This window comes from Vipera berus (assembly GCF_964194415.1).
Source record: "Vipera berus genome assembly, chromosome: 4".
NCBI lineage: Eukaryota > Metazoa > Chordata > Lepidosauria > Squamata > Viperidae > Vipera > Vipera berus.
In genome coordinates, this window is record NC_138206.1 from 46,262,845 (window position 1) to 46,283,505 (window position 20,661).

Genomic DNA, 20,661 nt, shown 5'->3' on the forward strand with positions numbered 1-20,661 from the left:
TATAAGTTAAGGACTGTATACCAAAGTTTAGGTTATTAATGGCACCTAACAATTATGAGAGAATTCATATGTACAATATTGAATATATCATTTGTCAAAAATTGCTTACCCAGTAATATTTCTTTGCAAGAGGAAGTATCATTATTTAGTTTGTTTATTTAATTACTCAATTCTTTCTCATTCATTTGAATATGTGATACTTTCCATGTAACTCAAGTAAAAGAAAAGAATAAAATTACAAATAAACTTAATTGTCAGTGTTTAATGAATGGGATCTAAGCAAATGACTGACTGATGATTTTTATCTCAGATCAAATGAAGCTTAAAGTCATCTATTATTTATACTTCATTTTATCCAGTATGCAGAATTATATATAATTATATGATTTATCTCTGATATGTGGAACATCCATTATTTGTCAGTTTCTTTTCTAAACCTAACCAGGCTTTCCCTACCCGAAACTCCTATGGTCATGAAAATGTTGCTTCTGAAAGCTGACAGAACCTTTTGAACAAAATGCTGTGGATGAATATTGTCATACAGAAACAGAATACACACTGTACAAAACAACAGATCAGAATATCTAATTGTATAGAATTAAGTAAAATATGGCAATATCCTGCATACTGAGGAGATAAATGTGGCAGAAGATGTTTCATGCACTCAATCATTCCTTTTAAAATATGACAAGTTTAAGAACTTAATTAAAAAAATTAATAGAATATTATTTGTGAATAAAAGCGAACATTTGTATCTAATTTTGAATAAAAATTAGCATATGTAATTAATGCACACATTCTCTTTAAGCTATAAAAATCTGAAAAATTCAAAACTTTTTATCTTTATAGGAAACACTACAAAATATTTTGAATACCTACACAATATGTTTGGAGTCTAGATTTAGTCTTCCTTTGAGCAATAAAATTAAGTTCCATTGATTTTAATGAGTTTATGCTGATGAAATCTAAACACCAACTATAGTAATAATTATGTCAGTAGAACTGAGAATGGAAATGCTCCTTGTTAACACACAGGAAAACACATGCAATTTCCTTTCAATATTAATTTGCAATGATTATATCAGTAACTCTTTTTACAATCCTGTAAACCCTCAATTTTGGGCAGAGTCGGGGCAACTGGATGGAGCTGAGCTTTCACTGGCTGGATGCCCTTCCTAATGCCTACATGGATGAAAACAATATATTTTAATTTAACTAGTTATAATACTTATCTCTAATTATTTAGAATATGCCAAACTTATTTATGAAAACCTCTTCATATGCAGTTATAATTTTGGTCCTTCTGCATACAGTACATTCGCTGAGCTCCTGATAACCTTTTACTTTCTGTTACCCATTTTTACCAGAGGCTATGCCTCAAGCTTAATTCCTTGTATGGTGACCTAGATACCAGTTTCAAGTGATATGCTAGAATTAATTTTAGATACTGGTAGAAAACATTTTAAAACCAAAATAAAGGAATACAACCTGCAAATCTCTAAAAGCCAATATGTAAGAAAACAACTTATATATTTAATATTCAGGAGCTTAACGTTCTTCTAATTTATTAGAATTTTCTATGCATTTCCAGTAAATTGCATTGAATAGCTTTGTTCTGCATCTGTTCTGTATCCAGCTAACCTTAATTTCTTGCTTCAATGTTATTTTTAGAACATTATTTATAGGAATGGTTTTCTAAAACAAGGAATTGAAAGCAATATAAAATGAAAGCAATATAAAATGCCTAAAGAAAAATGATCATACAACTTAGTTAATTGAGGCAGACATTTTCATGTCAAAGTTTTTTGACATAAACTTAGTATCATATACCAGATTCAGTTCCCTGTAGTATTACAAATAATTTTTTTCTATCAGTCATGGAAATAATAGAATACAGTAGAGTAGAACTAATATTAATAAACAAAAGAATCTAAAATTTCTGTCAGCTGGGGCAATACTTTATCAAACACTTTTGATAATTTTCTAACAGGAACCAATATAAACAACTGAAGATATCTTTTTATATTTTAAAAATGAATTCCTAGACTTTTATCATTAGACATTGTGGGTCATAGTTTGCACAAAGTAATTGAAGTAGTAATAGTATCTTTATTATGTTTCAAGACCAGTATAATTACATGTTTGAACAACCTAAGTACAAAAGAAAAATATAAGAGCAAAATATAACATTTAATATATGGCATATTTATATTAATAAAACCAGCTATAGATCTATAAATCTAGTTATAAATCTAGCTGTCTTAGGGCAAAGGCACAAAACGTAGCTATTAAAAAGAGAATTTCAGGACACTTGTTATTTAATAAAACTTCTAAATAACATTGACTGGGTCAGCTGGCAGAAACATGAATGAATTTTAGAATTCCTTTACCAAAAACAGTAAGTTCTGCAGGATCACTATCCCGTTCTCCCACCATATTTGTGCCGACGCACGTGTACATTCCAGCATCACTTTTTCTTGTATTTGAAATCATGAGCTTTCCACTTCGTATCTATTATAAAAAAAATAAAAAGGTAACTTGTTATGCACTATGAACTTTTCCCTGACATACCTAGAAATGAATAGAAAGACAGCAGCAGTGCTTAATTTTAATTTAATTTAAATATATAGAACTGTGCATTTGAAGGAACAATAATCATGATAAGTGGTTAAGAGTACCACATTTAGTCTAAAAATTTGGCTGACGTATGATGAACACATAATAAAAAAGTGCTCTGAGACTTTAGAATTCAAACAAGACAGGAACCTGCCACATAACTAGCCAGGCTTAACAATTGTCAATAAGAAAGGCAAAAAAGTCTGGATAGTGGACATGGCAGTACCTGGAGACAGCAGAATAGAAGAGAAAGAACTGGAGAAGATGACAAAATACAAAGACCTGCAAATAAAAATAGAATGACTGTGGCAAAAGAAAGCAAAGGTAGTACCAATAATAATAGATGCCTTAGGTGCAGTCCCAAAACAATTGGAGCACCACTTCAACATCATTCAAATTCACCATCAGTCAACTGCAAAAGGCAGCTTTATTTGGAATAGATTATATCCTATGACAATATCTATAACACCATCAAATATCCATATCTGCCTTATCCCAGGTTCTTGGGAAGAACTCAACAGGTGAACAAAAATGCCAAATCCAGTCTGAACATCTGGCTGACTGTGCGATGAACCATAGTGCTAATAATTAATGGGAACATATGGTTGAAAAAATAGCTGAAAATGATCAGGTTAAAATATTGTGCGACAAGTACACATTGATAGTCTTGGCTCTTAACAAACCAGATATAACTGTTGTTGAAAAGAAAAAAAATGTGGATAATTGATATGGCATTATCAGGGGGATAATAGAATAAAAGACAAAGAAATAAAAACCACAAAGCATCAAGATGTGAAAAGTGAAGGTTTATGGCATAAACTGGCTGTGGTGGTCCGAGTGATTATGGGTGCCATACCAAAAAATTCTTAGCACTTAGAAAATCTGTACATTGACAAAATTTTCACATAAGACCACACTGCTTGGATCTGCACATTTGCTATGCTGATACATTATGTCATCCTGGGTTCTTGGGCAGAACTCAATGAATATGGCCAACACCAGCTAAAGTACTGACAGTTTTGATATCACATAGTTGTAAACAATAATGAAAATAATAATAGCACTCTGCAATACCTCTAATACTATAAAACATCAACATCTGCCTATCTTAGGTCCATGAAGAGGACTTGATAGGTTGATAAAAATGCCAAATCCAGTCTGACCATCTGGCTGAGTATATGATGAATGATAATAATAATAATAATTTTATTAATAATAATCTTTAACATCATCAAAAAACAACATGTTTCTATCCCTTGACACCCAGATCCTTGGGAAGGACTTAATAGCTGGATAAAAATGCCAATTTCAGTCTAAACATCTGGCTGACATTGCAGTCAACCAAAATATTAATGATTTCTTAAACTTACAGTATATGCTTCTTAAATCTCAACCACTCGGGGTGGCTTACAACCAGGGCTTTTTTTCTCATAGAACGCTCAGAACGGGGTTCCGGCACCTTTTTTTGCACACAAAAAAAAGCTTTTGCACAAGCTGTGCTAATCCCTCTATTGGCTTTCAAAAGCCTATTGGCTTTCAAAAGCCAATAGGAATTGCTGCTGAGCGCGCCAAAAGACCCAGCTGGCAAACGTTGCACCGACAAGTTGTCTGCAGTGAAGGCGAGTTGGCAGGAACTTTGCACCCCTCCCTGCTGCCCAACTACACCATCTCAACTAGGTAAGTAAGAGAGGACAAGGAGTGGGAGGTGGGTTCTGCAGAGTCCATGTGCATTCCTTCCTTGTGCTCACCCGTGTCAGCCAGGCTAGTGGCCTACCTGGTGCTGGACCTGCGTCACTGTCCCCTTGCCCTGTGCACCTAAGTGGCCGCCCTGCAGCACCTGGTCTGCACCGCCTCCACTGCCCGCCCCGCAGAGCCCCGCTGCTCCCACAGCACCAGCTGTGCTGGCTCTGGCCCCAGGGCGCAGCCCGCTGCCAACACCCCTTGCACCCATGACCGCAGCAACGCTGCCTCCCTGCCTCCTGCACCCGCCAAGATGAGAGTTCTGGCACCTTTTTTTCAGAAAAAAAGCACTGCTTACAACAATAAAAAAATACAATTAAACCAATAAAATATAAAAGATGGCAAGCACAATGAAGCAAGGAGTCTTTCTTTTACCGAAGGATTGTGTTAAGAACCAGGTCTTCGCAACTCTTATAGGTAACAGCAGAGAATGGGCAACATCTGAATCTCGGCCACACAACCTGGAGTTTTCTCCACATTTTGTACCAGTCATTTCTTTCCAATCTGTCAATCATTCAAGAGCTAAGTAGTGCATTAATAGCACTACCAGAAAGCTTGACCAGTGACACAGAGGAATCTTGCAGTATACCAAAAACCAACTTTGGCATACATGGATGGCTTTCCAAGATGACCAGTTCCAACATGTACTGTGTTCAATCCTGCAGTATCTGCTTTATTTACCCAGGCTGGAGCTACCCTGGTGCATGCTGTAGGAATCCAAAGCTATCTAGTATGGAAACATTTGGGATGAACTTGGGGAGAAGGCTAAAAGCAGAGTTCTCTCATGCAATACTTTGTTCCATCAAAGCTGGTTTGTTCGTTTCAATGAAGGAAACACATAATTTTTATCAGCCAAATAACTTACTGAATGAAGGTATGTTGCTTCACTGAGCCTACTATTTTGTTTATACAGTGGTAACTACAGTAATTATTTCTGTAAATTTGCATACAAAATTATTTGCTATTTTTATTTTATGAAGCAAATATTAGAACTTCTAGTTGCTGTAAGATAAATTTGTATATTGCATGAGAAAGCCATTTATTTCAATAATTGTGTTGAAAAACCATGGTTTGTTCTTTCATAATTCACATAGATTTAGCATTGTATGATTTACTTACACTTATTCTCTCTTCTCTATCATCTATTCGGATTTTGTCTTTTTTCCAGTAGATAGTGGGTTCAGGATGTCCTCGAGGAGGTTGGCACTCTAAGATAGCTGGTTCACCTGCTGCCACAACAACATCTGTAGGATTTTGGCGGAAATCATCCCGTAATACTGAGAAGAAGAAGAAGAAGAAGAAGAAGAAGAAGAAGAAGAAGAAGAAGAAGAAGAAGAAGAAGAGGAGGAGGAGGAGGAGGAGGAGGAGGAGGAGGAGGAGGAGGAGGAGGAGGGAGGAGGAGAAAGAGGGAAAATCCAGATTTATTACATATAACATCCTACAAATGAATACAGATATCAAAATAATGATTGATGGTCCTTTAAAAAGACTGATGGTCCTTTAAAAAGCATGCATAATCAGCTATTATAATTTCACAGATATCCTTTCTAATGACTACAGCCTATACATTTATTTTTTCATAGAAACACATCACTAAGTGTACCCAATATACACATATCCGAGTTTTCAATCTGCAACCATACCTCTGTTTAGTGCAACCTTTGGGGATGACAAACCTTCACAGTTTTTATTCTGAACATTTTTAAATCAAAGAGAAAAACAACCATCAAAGAGAGAAGCAATCTAGAACAAAGGGGAAATTTCCTGACAGAACAATTAATCAGTGGAACAACCTGCATCCAGAAGTTGTGAATGCTCCAATGCTGGAAGCTGTTAAGAGAGACTGGACAGCCATTTGTCTGAAATGATGACCTCTAAGGTCTCTTCCAACTATATTACTACTACTACTACTACTACTACTACTACTACTACTATTATTATTACTATTATTATTATTATTATTATTATTATTATTATTATTATTATTATTATTATTATTATTATTATTATTACATTGTGAAACAAACATAAATCTGCTGGTGAGTTCAGATGAAGAAAGAGTCAGGGAAGAAAGGAAAGAGATTAAAAAACTGTGTATTCCAAGGAACTAAATATCTGGGATAAAAAGTTCATCTCTTGCATAACTAGTAATTGCAAAAATTAGTAGGGAGTCAACCTATTCTCCAAAGCATCTGAAGACAGGACAAGAAGCAATGGGAGAAAACTAATCAAAGAGAGAACCAACCTAGAACTAAAGAGAAATTTCTTGACTGTTAGAACAATTAATCAGTGGAATTATTTGCCTCTAGAAGTTGTGAGTGCTCCAGTTATTGAAGTTTTTAAGAAGAGATTGGACAATCATTTTTCTGAAATAGAATAGGGTTTCCAGCTTGAGGAGGTAGTTGGACTATAAGACCTCCAAGGTCCCTTCCAACTCTATTATAAATTTGCTAAACAAACACTAATTGTCTACCAAGAACAATTACAAATTGTTGCAATTTATAAATTCAAGAATATATCAATTATTCTGCACTGATAGATCTTTCAGGAGCTTGCAGAAAAATAAATTATTTTTATTTTATTTTAATTTTAATCCCATTTATATCCCGCCCTTCTCCGAAGACTCAGGGCGGCTTACAATTTAAGCACAAACCAATGTGCTTAGCAATAGCCTTCATTCTATGTATATGCCTGCTTATTAGGGCTTTCACCCCCCCCAAGCGGCATTATTACAAAGTCAGCTTATTGCCCCCAACAATCTGGGTCCTCATTTTACCTACCTCGGAATGATGGAAGGCTGAGTCAACCTTGAGCCTGGTGGGATGCGAACCTGCACTAATTGCAGGCAGCTGGTGTTACTTAAGGAGGCATTAGCCCACTGCTCCACCAAGGTTCCTAGATTATGAGCCTTCAGGGGAAGAAAAAAAAAGAAAGAAACTGCAGAAGGGACAAGAAAATGAATACCCAAAGGGCAGAGGATGTTTAGACTGCAAAGATCAGGATATAACTCAAGACTTATAAAATCTACTGACAAATACACCTGTCTCTTAATTCCTGTGGGGAAAACCGCAAAGATTGGCTAAAACATATCTCCATGAAACTTCAAAATCTCGAAAGAAGATAAGTAAATTCTGGGGTTTTATTAGTGGCTCCCATTCTTCACATTAGTTTATGAAAGAGAATAGAAAAGGAAGAAAAATAGTTGGAAATTTGTTAAGAATCGAAAGTATGGACCTCAGAAGAAGACTGTGGGTCCTGTGGGTCAAGGAATTCTGGTTGGCAAAGTGTAGGAGAAAGGCCTTCTCTGCTATGGCAGCTGCCCTTTGGAACATCTTACCCCCTGCAGTAACATCGGCTCCCATGCTCTGACTTTCTGTAAGGGCCCAAAGAGCTGGCTCTGCCAGATTGCTTGGGGCCCCAATGAGAGATCATCACACTGGAGAAGGTTGATGAATTAATTAAGAGACAATCCCACCTCTCCCTTGCATTCTGCTCGCCCTCTCCCCATCTTTTTACTATGATTTTATTTTTCATTGTAATTTTTATTTTTTATTATTTTTAAAATATTTATCTTTTATGCTTTAATGCTGTATGCGGTTTAGAGCTGCTTCTAAACAAAATGGGTGGCAAATACATTTAATAAATAAAATAAACACACTGTTAGGTGGAGCTGAAATTGGTTTACTGAATAATTCACTATACAATCATTACTGCAATTAGTTCATAAAGTTTGTTCTCCAGACTTTAATGTTATCGCAAATAAACATGATGGAATTTACAATTCTACAATAAGAGTTAGTACAAGAAGATATCTCTTAAATAATAGGCAAAAATAAGATGAATTCCAAAGGAACATAGTAATTTACTGTTTATTCACAAGAAGCAGAAGAAACAGAAAAAAGAGAAGGAATCTGATTAGAAATCTAAAATAATAAATGTGCTGTTATGCGATGCAGAAAAAATAAAAAGATAAAGACAACAATGAAATCACAGAACTATAAATAAAGTCCCATGAAGAGAAACATAAGCCTGAGAATACTTATCTCTAGAATGGGCTGAGTTTGAAAACATACATACAGAGTGTCAACATAGAGAATAATAGATTTATTTTAAGACATAAACAAAAAATCCCCAACACAACGAACAGTTAAGAAAAGAAATAAACTGCCCAAAGAGATGTTGGTTTTCCTTCACAGTGTATTTCAAGAGGATACCAGACAGTAATTTGTGATTTGGAATGCTGCACTGTATAGAACATGATAATATAAATGGCCTTTTTAAGATTAAGATTCTGTGAAAAGAAAAAAAACAAAGTATATGTAGCTTATTAAAAGTGGTTCCAAATTTTATTCAGTGCTACATATTATTTGCTATATACGTTTATGACACTAGAAGTGGATGCAAGCTTTAATCATAGGGGAAAAAACACAACTGTCACTACTGTCCTTTCACACACACAGTATCCAAGTTAATTTTCTTATTACTTTAATAAAAAAAACTTATAAAAATGAGGCATTTTATCTTTTATAGATCAGCTGTGTGGAAATGTTACCATTTTATGAAAATTCACCTTTTATTAATAAGAGAAACCAATAAAGCCCTGCATCTTACAAAATAAACAGTCTGGAACAATTGGGAGGGGGAAAATCCTCAGTTCATAAGTGGATTTAATTTATTGCTTTAGCTCTTAATAAAATGTACTCTGCTTTAACATTTTGAACTGCACATTTCCTATTTCCTTGTAGTATATGCAAAGATAAAATGTATATGTACGTGAATTATGTATTAAAAAGATTGAGTTGAGCCTGCATTTGGCTCTCAGATAAAGGTACAGGATGCTGCTTATCATTTTAACATTTTCAGAATATGTAAGTAAATCTTGAGAGGCTAAATATGAGTGTATATGTGCATGTGTGCGTGAGAAGGAAATTAAAGGTTAGCTTAGTTTCTAATATGAACACTTCCCTTTGTAGTCTATGACTCTAGATGCATAAAATGAAAACAAAACAATTGTGAGGAACAAGTTTCCTACAAGGACAATTCATCACAGCAAGTAAACTGTTCTAAGTAAAGCTACCTTTTATAAAATCACCACCAGTCAATTGAAAAAGGCAACTGTACTTGAAACAGCTTACATCTTTAATAACATCTGTCTCAAACACCTCAAACAACATCTGCCTATCCCAGGTACTTGAGAAGGGCTTGATAAGTGGACAAAATGCTACCTCCAGTCTGACTGATTGTGAAAACAACCTTAATACTAATTTATTAAACGTATATCACTCAGCTCGCAATGTCTCTCATATCATGTTAAATTAGCATCACCTAATATGTATGTATTTATGTATGTATGTATGTATGTATGTATACTGTATGTGTGTTTGTGTGAGTGTAAAATCATTTTGATTCAAATAATGGAAAAAATGCTCTGTGTAAAAGTAATAATGAGGAACAATAATTCCCAATTTGTTGTTTGCAGATCATGGATATGCAATGCAAAATAAACAGTATGTAAATAAGAGAAAAGTATTGAAATAATATGATTAGAGTAATTCTGCTGTATCATATTCACTGCTGTCAATGTACTAATAAAAATAAATAAATAACTACCCTACATTATGCAGTATAGAGCAAAAATAAAAACATAAATCAAATGATGCATTTTCTTTTTAAAAAATCATTTATTTAAGACAGGTAGAAAGTTAATCAACTTCATAAAACAGAACAATCACTAAGCAGACAAACAATTTGGATTCCTGAAAATGCTTTTGGGGAAAGATGGTACGCACACTTAACTATATGATATTATTTCATCTATAATTAACATAGATGTATTGTCTTGTTTCATATACTGTATGTAAAAAGACATAAATCAAAAATTCAGAAATTATTATTTTAAAAGGTTACATTATAAATTGTTTATATTTATTTTATGCAACAAATTACACCATAACTTATTTGTTATATTATTTTTATAACAGTTATAAGGAATAATTTCTAAGGAGAAGAATAATTATGTCATGTTAATCTTATCACTGTATATTAACATTATACAATAGAATATTAGAATATTATTTTTCTTAGTAGAAAGCATGGATATGCTGGTGGGCTCTTAGCCAAGTTGACTTCATAAAATGAATAATATTCTTTCTTAAACAATGTAATTAACTCTTAATGAAACTTTTCCTTTTCTAGTAAATTCAATTTAGTTTAATCCATGGGTTTATGGTAATATTCAGCTCATTAAAATGTTACTTAAAAGTCAGTATAATGCATACTAAGAAGTAACAGCTTCATTATGATAATATAATGTAGAATGAAAAAAGAATGCTTTATTATCATTTAAGTGTTTTCAAAACTAAATAAATTTGCATAGTGATAAGGCTCATAGAATAGTTTACATGGTACTCAATAATTAAGCAGATCAGTAATTAAAAATACATTTATAAAAATAATGCTATTGTTTATTTCTGGTTATTTTTCCAATTAAGAAAAGTAGCCATATCAATCTAATACATGAATTTGGATGGAACAGATGGAACAGGCAGATCATAAGTTAAGATTAACATCTCTTTATTTCTAATCATGGCTATATTTGTTTAAAAATTTTCTGATAGAAAACAGTACTTGCAGAAAAAATAAAAAATAAATAAATAACAAAACAATGACATTCTTTTACTAGTTGTAAATTAGAAGATTAAAACAATGATAACAGAATAACAGAGTTGGAAGCAACCTTGGAGGTCTTCTAGTCCAGAGGTCCCCAACCTTTTGGGCACTAGGGACCGGTTATGTGGAGAGAGGTTTTTCTGCAGACTGGAGGGGGCATGGTTTTGTGTGCTGCCTGCATCCCACAGATGGGGCTTTCCTTGTTTGTGCAGACTGGTTGCTGGCATGCCGTGGCCCAGTACTGGTCCATGGACTGGGGGGTTGGGGACCCTGATTCTAGTCCAACCCCTTGCTAAGGCAGGAAACCCTATACCATTTCAGACAAATGGTTGTCCAATCTCTTCTTTAAAATGTCCAGTGTTGGAGCATTCACGACTTCTGGAGACAAGTTTTCCATTTATTAATTGTTCTGTCAGGAAATTTCTCCTTAGAACTAGGTTGCTTCTCTCCTTAATTAGTTTCCACCCATTGCTTCTTGTCCTGCCTTTAAGTGCTTTGGAGAAGAGCTTGGCTCCCTCTTCCTTCAACACCTTGTATCATTTCATCTCTGTTAGTGAGAATTAGGTCCAATATGCTGATCCCCTAGTTCCCTTCTCCACTTTTTGGGAGACAAAGTTGTCTGCTAGGTTTGTCAGGAACCTGTTTGATTTTCCACTTAGTGCAGAGTTTGTCTCCCAGTTGATGTCAGGGTAATTAAAGTCCCCCCATTACTATTGTGATGTGCTTCCTACATACTTAATTAACTAGCAAAAAATTCATTTACTTCCTCTGTTTGATTGTGTGGCCTATAGTATACACCTATGGCAATGTAATTTCACCCCTTTTATATTGACCCAAATGCATTCAAGACAGTTTTCATCATTGTTGTGCTCCATTTCTGTAGAGATGTAAGTTATTTCTTATATATATAGTGCAATTTCACCTCCTCTTTTATTTGATCTGTTTCTTTTAAATAATGTATATCCCCTAGTTGTATGTTCAATTTGTGGGATTTATCCCAAGTTTTTGTAATGGCAACAACATCATATCTGCCCTCATTTACTTGAACTTCTAATTCACCCTGTTTATTCCTCACACCCTGTGCATTGGTTTATAGACACTTGAATCCTTTTTCACTGACCCTGTGTTTACTTTCTACATAACCTGTGTGGTGCCTGAGTTCCCCTACTTCCTTACCACCTGTTTGATTAGTGCACTTGATATGGAACACATTATCAAAAGCTTGATTTTCCTTTAAAGCAAGGTTGATATTCTTAGCCACACAAACATCTATGTTACAAGTACTGATAATCCTATTAGTTTTAGATTGCTAGTTTAAATGTTTCTCCAGAAAATCTGTGAATTTAATGACAAGTATGAGTTATGCTACTGTGTTGCCAGCAATACAGACATTATATTCCATATTTTGTAATTTTGCATATATTAGGGGACCTAATAATTACTGCAAATAAATTACAACACTACTTTGCTCATTGACATTTTTGTCCTTGTATTCTATAAAGTATTCCACATAATGCATTATGAAAAATACGTGTATTATATGTATGTATGTATATAATTAGGAAAATTAAATCAATTGGCTTTTATTTTCATTACAGTTATGGTTGTTTCTTTTCCTAAAAATTTCTTTCCATGAAGAATGACAAATCTGAACGCAACAGGAGGTTGTTTTTTCCTTTGCATCACAAAGACTACTTGAGGAACTACCTGTCTCCAATAGTTTCTGCTAATTAAAAAAATACTGCTTAATGGTGTGCTTTCTTCATAAGCAGTGTCTGCCTTCTGGCGTAAGGCTTCCCACCTTACTGGTATTTCAGAACTTACTTGGTTCTGCCTATGGCTTTGGAGTGGAAGTTTGAAGCCTTCTCATTTTTTTTCCTTTTCTTTGCTCCTATCCATGTTTGTTTTCTCTGTTGATTGCTGCTCTTGAATTGTCCTTTTAAAATGCTATTAACTATTTGTGGCTTCTGGTTTGCGCTTGCGGCGCTGGTGGACACATGCGGAGAGCACTCTCTCTGCTGTTCGTTTTTTCTCCATTGAAGAGACCCTGAAAAGGGTTGAAAGTCGCCCTGGCGGGGCAACAACCGTCAGGATGCCCTCCGACCAATTGCGGAAAGGCAGCAGCCCTCCGTTTGATCCGCAGCAGCTCCTTTGGACCGACGAAGAAAAGATCTGCCATTAACATGGCCAATCACTAAGTTGTTTCCTGCCGAAAGCCAAAATTACTGCCAAGCACAATGAAAGCAATGTGGAGGATTTGGGTGAGATCTTACCTTTCTTATTTCCCCAACTACTTTCCTATGGGAGAGTTCTGAAATTTCTCCCCCCCCCCTTTTGGAATATCAGTGTTTGCCTACTTGGGGAATTAAACCTTCAAAAGAAATAAAAAACATAACTAAACTAAATAACTAAACAACAGGACTTGCACCTTTGGAATATTTGGGGTACCAAAAAGTTCTTATTTCTATGGGGACCTATTACTCTATTTACTTTTTAAGCTGAATACAAAATGGAAAAAAAAATAAACTGGATAAAAGTTTTATTTGAGTCTGGAAAATTTTTTTACATGCTATTGAGGACATCTTGTGGTGAAGCCTGGTATAGCAAGGAAACTTTCCTTTTATTGTAAGATCTGGCTGCAGCCCAGATTTGTCCTTGGTACTATGTTTAAAGATAAGAACTTGAAACACCTGGCAGCGAAAACAACTTCCAGGAATAGTAGAGGTGGACATTTATTGACCCTTATCAAAAATACCCTCCACCAGAGACTTATCTGTAAACACCGTAGATATGGAGGAATACTACCCAAAACCTAACTATAAACCTATACTTGAAAAAAATCCTCGAAATGACTGAGCTAATGAATTCCAGACTGAAAGATAAAGGTGCCAGCTTAAATCTACCAAATGAAGCCCTGATTGCAATTGATGAACTGACAATCCAAAAACCAACAGAAGAGGAAGAAATTAATATTAAAACAGGGGATTTTAAAGAACAAGTACAATCTACTGAGAGCTTTGACACGCAAACCTTGATCTCAAGTACAAAACCCACAATCCAAAAAACAACAGAAGCCAAAAAAACAACAACACTAACATGGAGGGTGTTAAACATCTTCAAGCACACTATATTGAGAATCCAGCCAGCCAAACCACAACTACAACACTGGACATGACCTCTTATCCAAGCCAGATGGGACTGGAAAAAGAAGAAGACCAGACTGAACTAACAACAACTATACTAAATCAAACATGGGGAACTGAATTATTAGAGTAACAATTTAATGATTATAAAGGGGCCAGTTCCTTTGAAAACTTGACAACTGGATGGTCTCCCTTGATTCAAACAACATGTATAGGAATGAAGGGAGGAGACCCACTTGAGAACTTAAAAGCACTGGTATGGAAGCCTGCTTGGCACAAAAAGAAAGCCAGAGTTAGATTTTAAAAATGGGTTCTTTTCTTTTGTGAATGTATGTATTTAAGAATATATACATACGCCGCCCGATCAGAAAAGGGTCGAAAGTCGCCCTTGAGGGGCGACCACCATGACGAGGCCTTCCTTGTGATCACGGAAGGGCGGCAGCCCTCCGTTTGATCTGGAGTAGCTCCTCTAGCCCAAAGAAGAAGAGATCAGCCATTAAGATGGCCGATCATTAAGCTGTTCCTTGCTGAAAGCCAAAAGCACCATCAAGCACAACAAAGCAATCTGGAGGATCTGGGTGAGACCATACAAGGTCAATCATCATCCAGGACTACACTAGGAGTCCCTGAACATCTGTGTAAAATTGGCTATAGGGTTCAGGGCTGCTGGTTGAGGATAATGGACATTACAGAACCCAGAGACAGCAGAAAAGAAGAGCCAGAACTGGAGAAAATTTTCTCTACATTTTCTGATTATCTTGTTTATGTACATTATTTAAACTTGATACTGTACTCTCTGATACTGTACAGTATATCCCTGCATCTTATACAATAAAATTTTTTAACGTTGTTTATCTTATTATAATTACTATTTTTATATATTTTAAGTTTAGATTATGAACAGAAACTTGCAGCATATAATTCATATGTTTGTCAATCAGGAAACCACAATAAATTCCTGTTGTTAATAAAATAGCATTTGACGTTTTCGCAGTAAACTTGCATCTTTAATTCATATTAATTTTCAATTTTTATTTAATTGTTTTTACTATTCACTATTTCCAATATCCTCCTTCTACACTTACATGATCACCTACTTGATTTGCTTCCTAATGCTTTAGTGATATAGCAATTATTTATCTATAGTAACTTTAATAATAATTTGAACTATGGTGCTGGAGAAGACTCCTGCGAGTCCCTTGGACTGCAAGGTGATCAAACCGATCAGTGCTAGAGGAGATCAACCCTGACTGCTCTTTAGAAGCCCAGATCCTGAAGTTAAAACTCAAATACTTTGGCCACCTAATGAGAAGGAAGGACTCACTGGGAAAGATTGACGGCAAGAGAAGAAGGGGATGACAGAGAATGAGGTGGCTGGATGGAGTCACTGAAGCAATAGGCGTGAGCCTAAATGGACTCCAGAAGATGGTAGAGGACAGGAAGGCCTGGAGGAACGTTGTCCATGGGGTTGCGATGGGTCGGAGACAACTTCACAACTAACAGCAACAACAACAAACTTTAATACTGCTATTTTTAGACCGTTTGAATCTAATTTCTATTTTCTAATATATTAGCTAACCAACCCAATTTTGTATAATTTCCAAATTTGACAAAGATTTCCTCTATTGATAGAAATCCTACTAAATGTTGAAGAATAGAATTATAGAATAATTGAAGTATAATTTCAGAACTCCTCAGTTTTTTGATTAAGATTTATTGATGGTCATTCTGAACTTGAGTCAGCTATTTATCTCCATGTCAATCCATACAAGTCTGCTGATCAAAATGTTACAGGGAATTTATAAAATGCTTCACTGAAATCAAAATATATTAATGTGTGACATTTCTTAAATCTACAAAGAAGGTTATTTAAAGTTAGACTTACTCACAAACCCCTTAGTGATAAGATTGATCAGTAAGTAGCATATTCTTTTAAATTCTTAAATTCAGATACTTTGTGATCTCCATTAGAACCTTCCAAGGTATCAAAAGTTATAATAAAAAAGACATTGTCATAACCTATAATGATAAAATTTCCCAATCCTCAACTTTCCTCTTTTTAAATATAAGGAAATTTGCCTCTTTCCACTCATCTGACAGTTCACTCTTTTTTTTTTTCAAAATACACATTTTTAAAATAGTATAAACAATCTATCATTACTCAAAAAGCCATGCCAATATTGAAGCTAAAAGAATTAATCTTTTTTTAAAAAAATCATTAAAATTGATAAAATAACTAGAGAAATATACCAGGCATAAATGACCAGTTACTAACTGACAAGTTACCCTTAAAAATTGAAAAAGGAAAAAGTCATTTTTTAAAGCTCAGATATATTAAAAAATATTATTTGATTTACTTCAGAAAATGCCTACAGTTTTTTGGTATTGGTAAAAGAATTCAAAGTTACTTGAAAGTATCAGTGAAAATGTGAAAAACATCTAGGACTCAATTGGCAAAGTCAAAATCATAAGCGGAACATTCCAGAACTCATTGTCACCATTACTTTTTGTTTTAGGAATGATAGTCTACATTTAAAAATACTTAAAATAAAAGCAAATGTGGCTATCAATTCTCAAAACAAAGTAAAAAAAATGACAAAATCAAAAGCAGAACGCGAATCTCTACTAAACACTATCCATTACTTTACTGAGGATTATGAATGCAATTCAGTCCAGACAAATGCATAATTTGTCTGGACTAACACACTGGCATTTAAAAAAGGAAAAAATGTTGAAAAGATGGATTGCAGTTAATGTATACAGTAAATATGCCTTAAGAAGGTTAGCACCAGAATACACAAATAATTAGGACTAATGAAAACTTCGGACTGATTGCATGAAGAAGTTAAAAAGAGTATAAACTATAATTATATAACATGAACCTAGTAAAAAGAAACAATATAAAATGCAGGGAATATAATTAAAGCCATAAACACTTGGGCACACAATAGGCTGAATAGAGCTAAACTAGACATACTTGATAGGAAACAAGAAAATTAATGCCATGAATCATACTTTCCATTGAGTAATTGCTATCAATGGGCTCTAGTTAGTCAGAAGTAAAGGTAGAAGGAAAGTACTACACATACACAAAACAGTACAAGAAGAGAATGTCTATGGAGATTCTCAGTCATCTAGGTCATCCCCAAGATCCTATGTCTGTCTTGAGTAGTGAAAGAAGACAGGCAAAAAACATCCTGCAGCCAAGAAGGTTCCACACACATTTCCACTGCTCAGGTAACTCTGAGGACACGGGTAAACCTCCAAATGGCTTCAGTGACTCTCTAAAAGGGTGCAAATGACCAGCTGTCTGCAAGGAATATAAATCCTTCTATCCCGTCCTTGGAGAAGTGAAACATCTTCAAAGAAAAAACAAGAAAGTCCTGTTTCCTCCTGAAAAAGCACCTTTGCTACAAGAAGAGAAATAGCCTGAATGATTATATCAGGCACAAGAACCACTATTGGTAGAAATTCATAAAGAAAAAGTACTAAAGTCTACAAAATCAAAGGAACATTAGAAATAGGAAGCTGAATTAATATATGGAGATATAAATTTCTTCACAGTTCAATATTAAGAGAAAATCAAATCAAAATGTTACCATGCCAAGGCTAAAAACTAGAATCTTTACCGAACGAACAATCATGGAAGTAAATTTTTACTGATTTATTAGATTTTCATCCAGGCTTTATTATTTTATAACTAATTCAAAGCAGCTAACATATATAATACTCCTTCCTCCTCCTATTTTCCCAACACCAACAGCCCTTGAGGTGGATTGGGCTGAGACAGAGTGACTGGCCCAAAATCACCCAGCTGGCTTTGATACTAAGGCAGAACCAGATTTCACCATCTCCTGGTTTTCAGACCAGCATCTTCCTCAGTATGCAAACAAACATAATCAAAGCACAAGTATAACATATTTCAAATGGTAGTAAATGCCAACTATATTATATCAAATATAAAACACTAGGGCACCTTAGCAAAACTGCCCACATTGAAAATGGTGCATTTGGGGGGGGGGGTTTACTGTTAAAACCACTGTGATCACACATCAGAAAATAACTTGATATAGCAATATGAGAAGATAGTAAAACTGAAAAAGCAGATAGATTTACAAATTGAAATTGAAGACTTGAGAATAAAAATCCAATTATAGTACCACTAGTAAGAGCTTCTGGGACAACATCAAAGAGATTTGCATTTCATATATTTTATGAAAATACTTGCACAGCTTTTGGTTAGACCTAAAATCATCAGAAAATACCTAGTTAGGACTTTTTTGTCATAGAATGCACCGGAACAGAGTTCCAGCACCATTTTTTGTATGGATTTTCCAGAGTTGTGTTCTTTTCCTATTGTTTCCCTTCCTATCCTCATTTATTTTTGGAAATGCCCAATTGGTGGTATGGTGCGGGCGGTGTCCCCTCCGGTGCTGTCTGCCTCCTCTAGGGGCCATGAGGTGCCGGAGCACCACAGCCAGAGCGTGACTTGGTTGGCTGGGTCAGACCATGTGGTGTGAAAGCCGATGGTGGCGGTGGGAGACACATAAACATGAAAGCCATCTTTCATGAAAGGGTGAGTGAGCCTTTTGCCTTCCCTTATAGAAGGTGGGATGTGAGGTTAAAAAGAGGCGAAGCGAGAGGAAGGAAAGATGGCTGGCATGGAAGCTTGCCCAACAGCAAAACTTTGCTGTTTCAGTTCTTTGGGTAGTTCAAAGGCTGGGATGTCTACAAAAATCTCTTTTTAGTCTTTTATATTTTATGTTCAAACTGCAGAGGGGAAGAATAAGAATAAAACTAATGTCTTGTGATTTGGAGGTATTATTATTATTAATAATAATAATATATATTAATTATGTGTTGGTCAGATGTAAAGGTAGACCTACACTACAGTATGAGGTTTAATCAGATGTATTTATTAAATTGGGTTTAACTTAAACGTAAATTAAAAGTAATCTGTTCACTGACAAAATTTCAACTTTAATTTGTTTCAAGTCAATATCCATATTAAACTCGAAATGTAATTTTTCCCACCTTGTTTGACAACTTCTTAAAAATAATTCAATCTTTTACAAGCAACCAAATTTTGTTTTATTGGGCCAATTTCTTTCCACAAAGAAAGCCGACATTTCCACTCATTAAACTAAATGGGTATGGCAATGGTAAATGTCCCCAAAGATTAATAAAATGCCTTCTTGTAATTTAAAGCCATACAGTGCATGTAACATTAATAGTGTTAACCAGGGCTTTTTTTCTTATAGAATGCTCAGAACGGAGTTCTGGCACCTTTTTTGGATGGAACCTTGTAGGGTAGGCAAGGTGGGTTGTATGACATGTGTGAGTTCTGGCACCTTTTATATATATATATATAAAAAGGACTGGTGTTAACTTACCTTGAACAAAACCCCTTAAAAATTGAAGGTTTTTTTTTCTCTTCAACTACGAAGGTAAACCTTGTAGGGTAGGCAAGGTGGGTTGTATGCCGTGTGTGAGTTCCGGCACCTTTTTTTTTTTTAACAAAAAAGCACTGCCTATTGTAATACCCATTACAGTCTTCTCTGATATTCATTGGATGAATACACACAAAGAGCCTTGGTGGAGCAGTGGACTAATGCCTCCTTAAGTAACACCAGCTGCCTGCAATTAGTGCAGGTTCGCATCCCACCAGGCTCAAGGTTGACTCAGCCTTCCATCCTTCCGAGGTAGGTAAAATGAGGACCCAGATTGTTGGGGGCAATAAGCTGACTTTGTAATAATGCCGCTTGGGGGGGGGGCGAAAGCCCTAATAAGCAGGCATATACATAGGATGAAGGCTATTGCTAAGCACATTTGATTTGTGCTTAGATTGTAAGCCGCCCTGAGTCTTCGGAGAAGGGCGGATAAAAATATGTTATTCTAGTAAGGAATTGAGGTATAATAGCTCCATTTATTTATCACAGTGACCTGCACACCGTCCAGACAATTGTGCAACTTTTGAGGCATAGGATTTAACATAAACAGGCAGGATATAAAGGGTGTAAAGGTTTAATTGTGCTGCTTATTTTTCTTCAACTGAGTATCAGTATCTTAACAAACTATTTTTAAATTGCTTCTGTTCTTTTTTATAGTTTATAGTTTGTTGTAGAGATTGAGGTAGTTCTAAATCTATTAACAATCCCATAGCTGCATTGGTTAAATTTGTGGGATAGACTTTAAAGAATTTTAATTGACTTTCTGAATCTTAGATACTGTCAGTAGATATAACCTGACAGAGCAGATCTGCAAGAATCTCTATATTAGGTTGTATATTAGTTTGCTGTGCTCATGGGAATTTACATCTACTTCAAGATCAAAAGGTTTTTAATCTTCATTAATATTAATAATTGATGTTTTGGATCCTCCAGAGTGCCTTATTGGTTTAAGATGGTGTTGAAAACTTCAGAGCAAAGCTTCAAAATGTACTTTTTTCTCTCTCTCTCTCTATTAAGGGATTTTTTTCTGTATCATTTTCCTC

The 20,661-nt window shown here is 35.1% G+C and overlaps 1 protein-coding gene across 1 annotated transcript in view; it reads right to left on the reverse strand.

The window, feature by feature from the left end:
* The window catches only part of ROBO2 (roundabout guidance receptor 2), a gene marked incomplete at both ends in the record, with an annotated part of 410,756 nt that overhangs the window by 187,702 nt on the left and 202,393 nt on the right, over positions 1–20,661 (reverse strand). The window contains 2 exons of the mRNA XM_081326352.1: positions 2,391–2,511; positions 5,476–5,633. Coding sequence (XP_081182478.1) covers positions 2,391–2,511; positions 5,476–5,633 — 279 coding nt within the window. The remainder of the gene's footprint in view (positions 1–2,390; positions 2,512–5,475; positions 5,634–20,661) is intronic.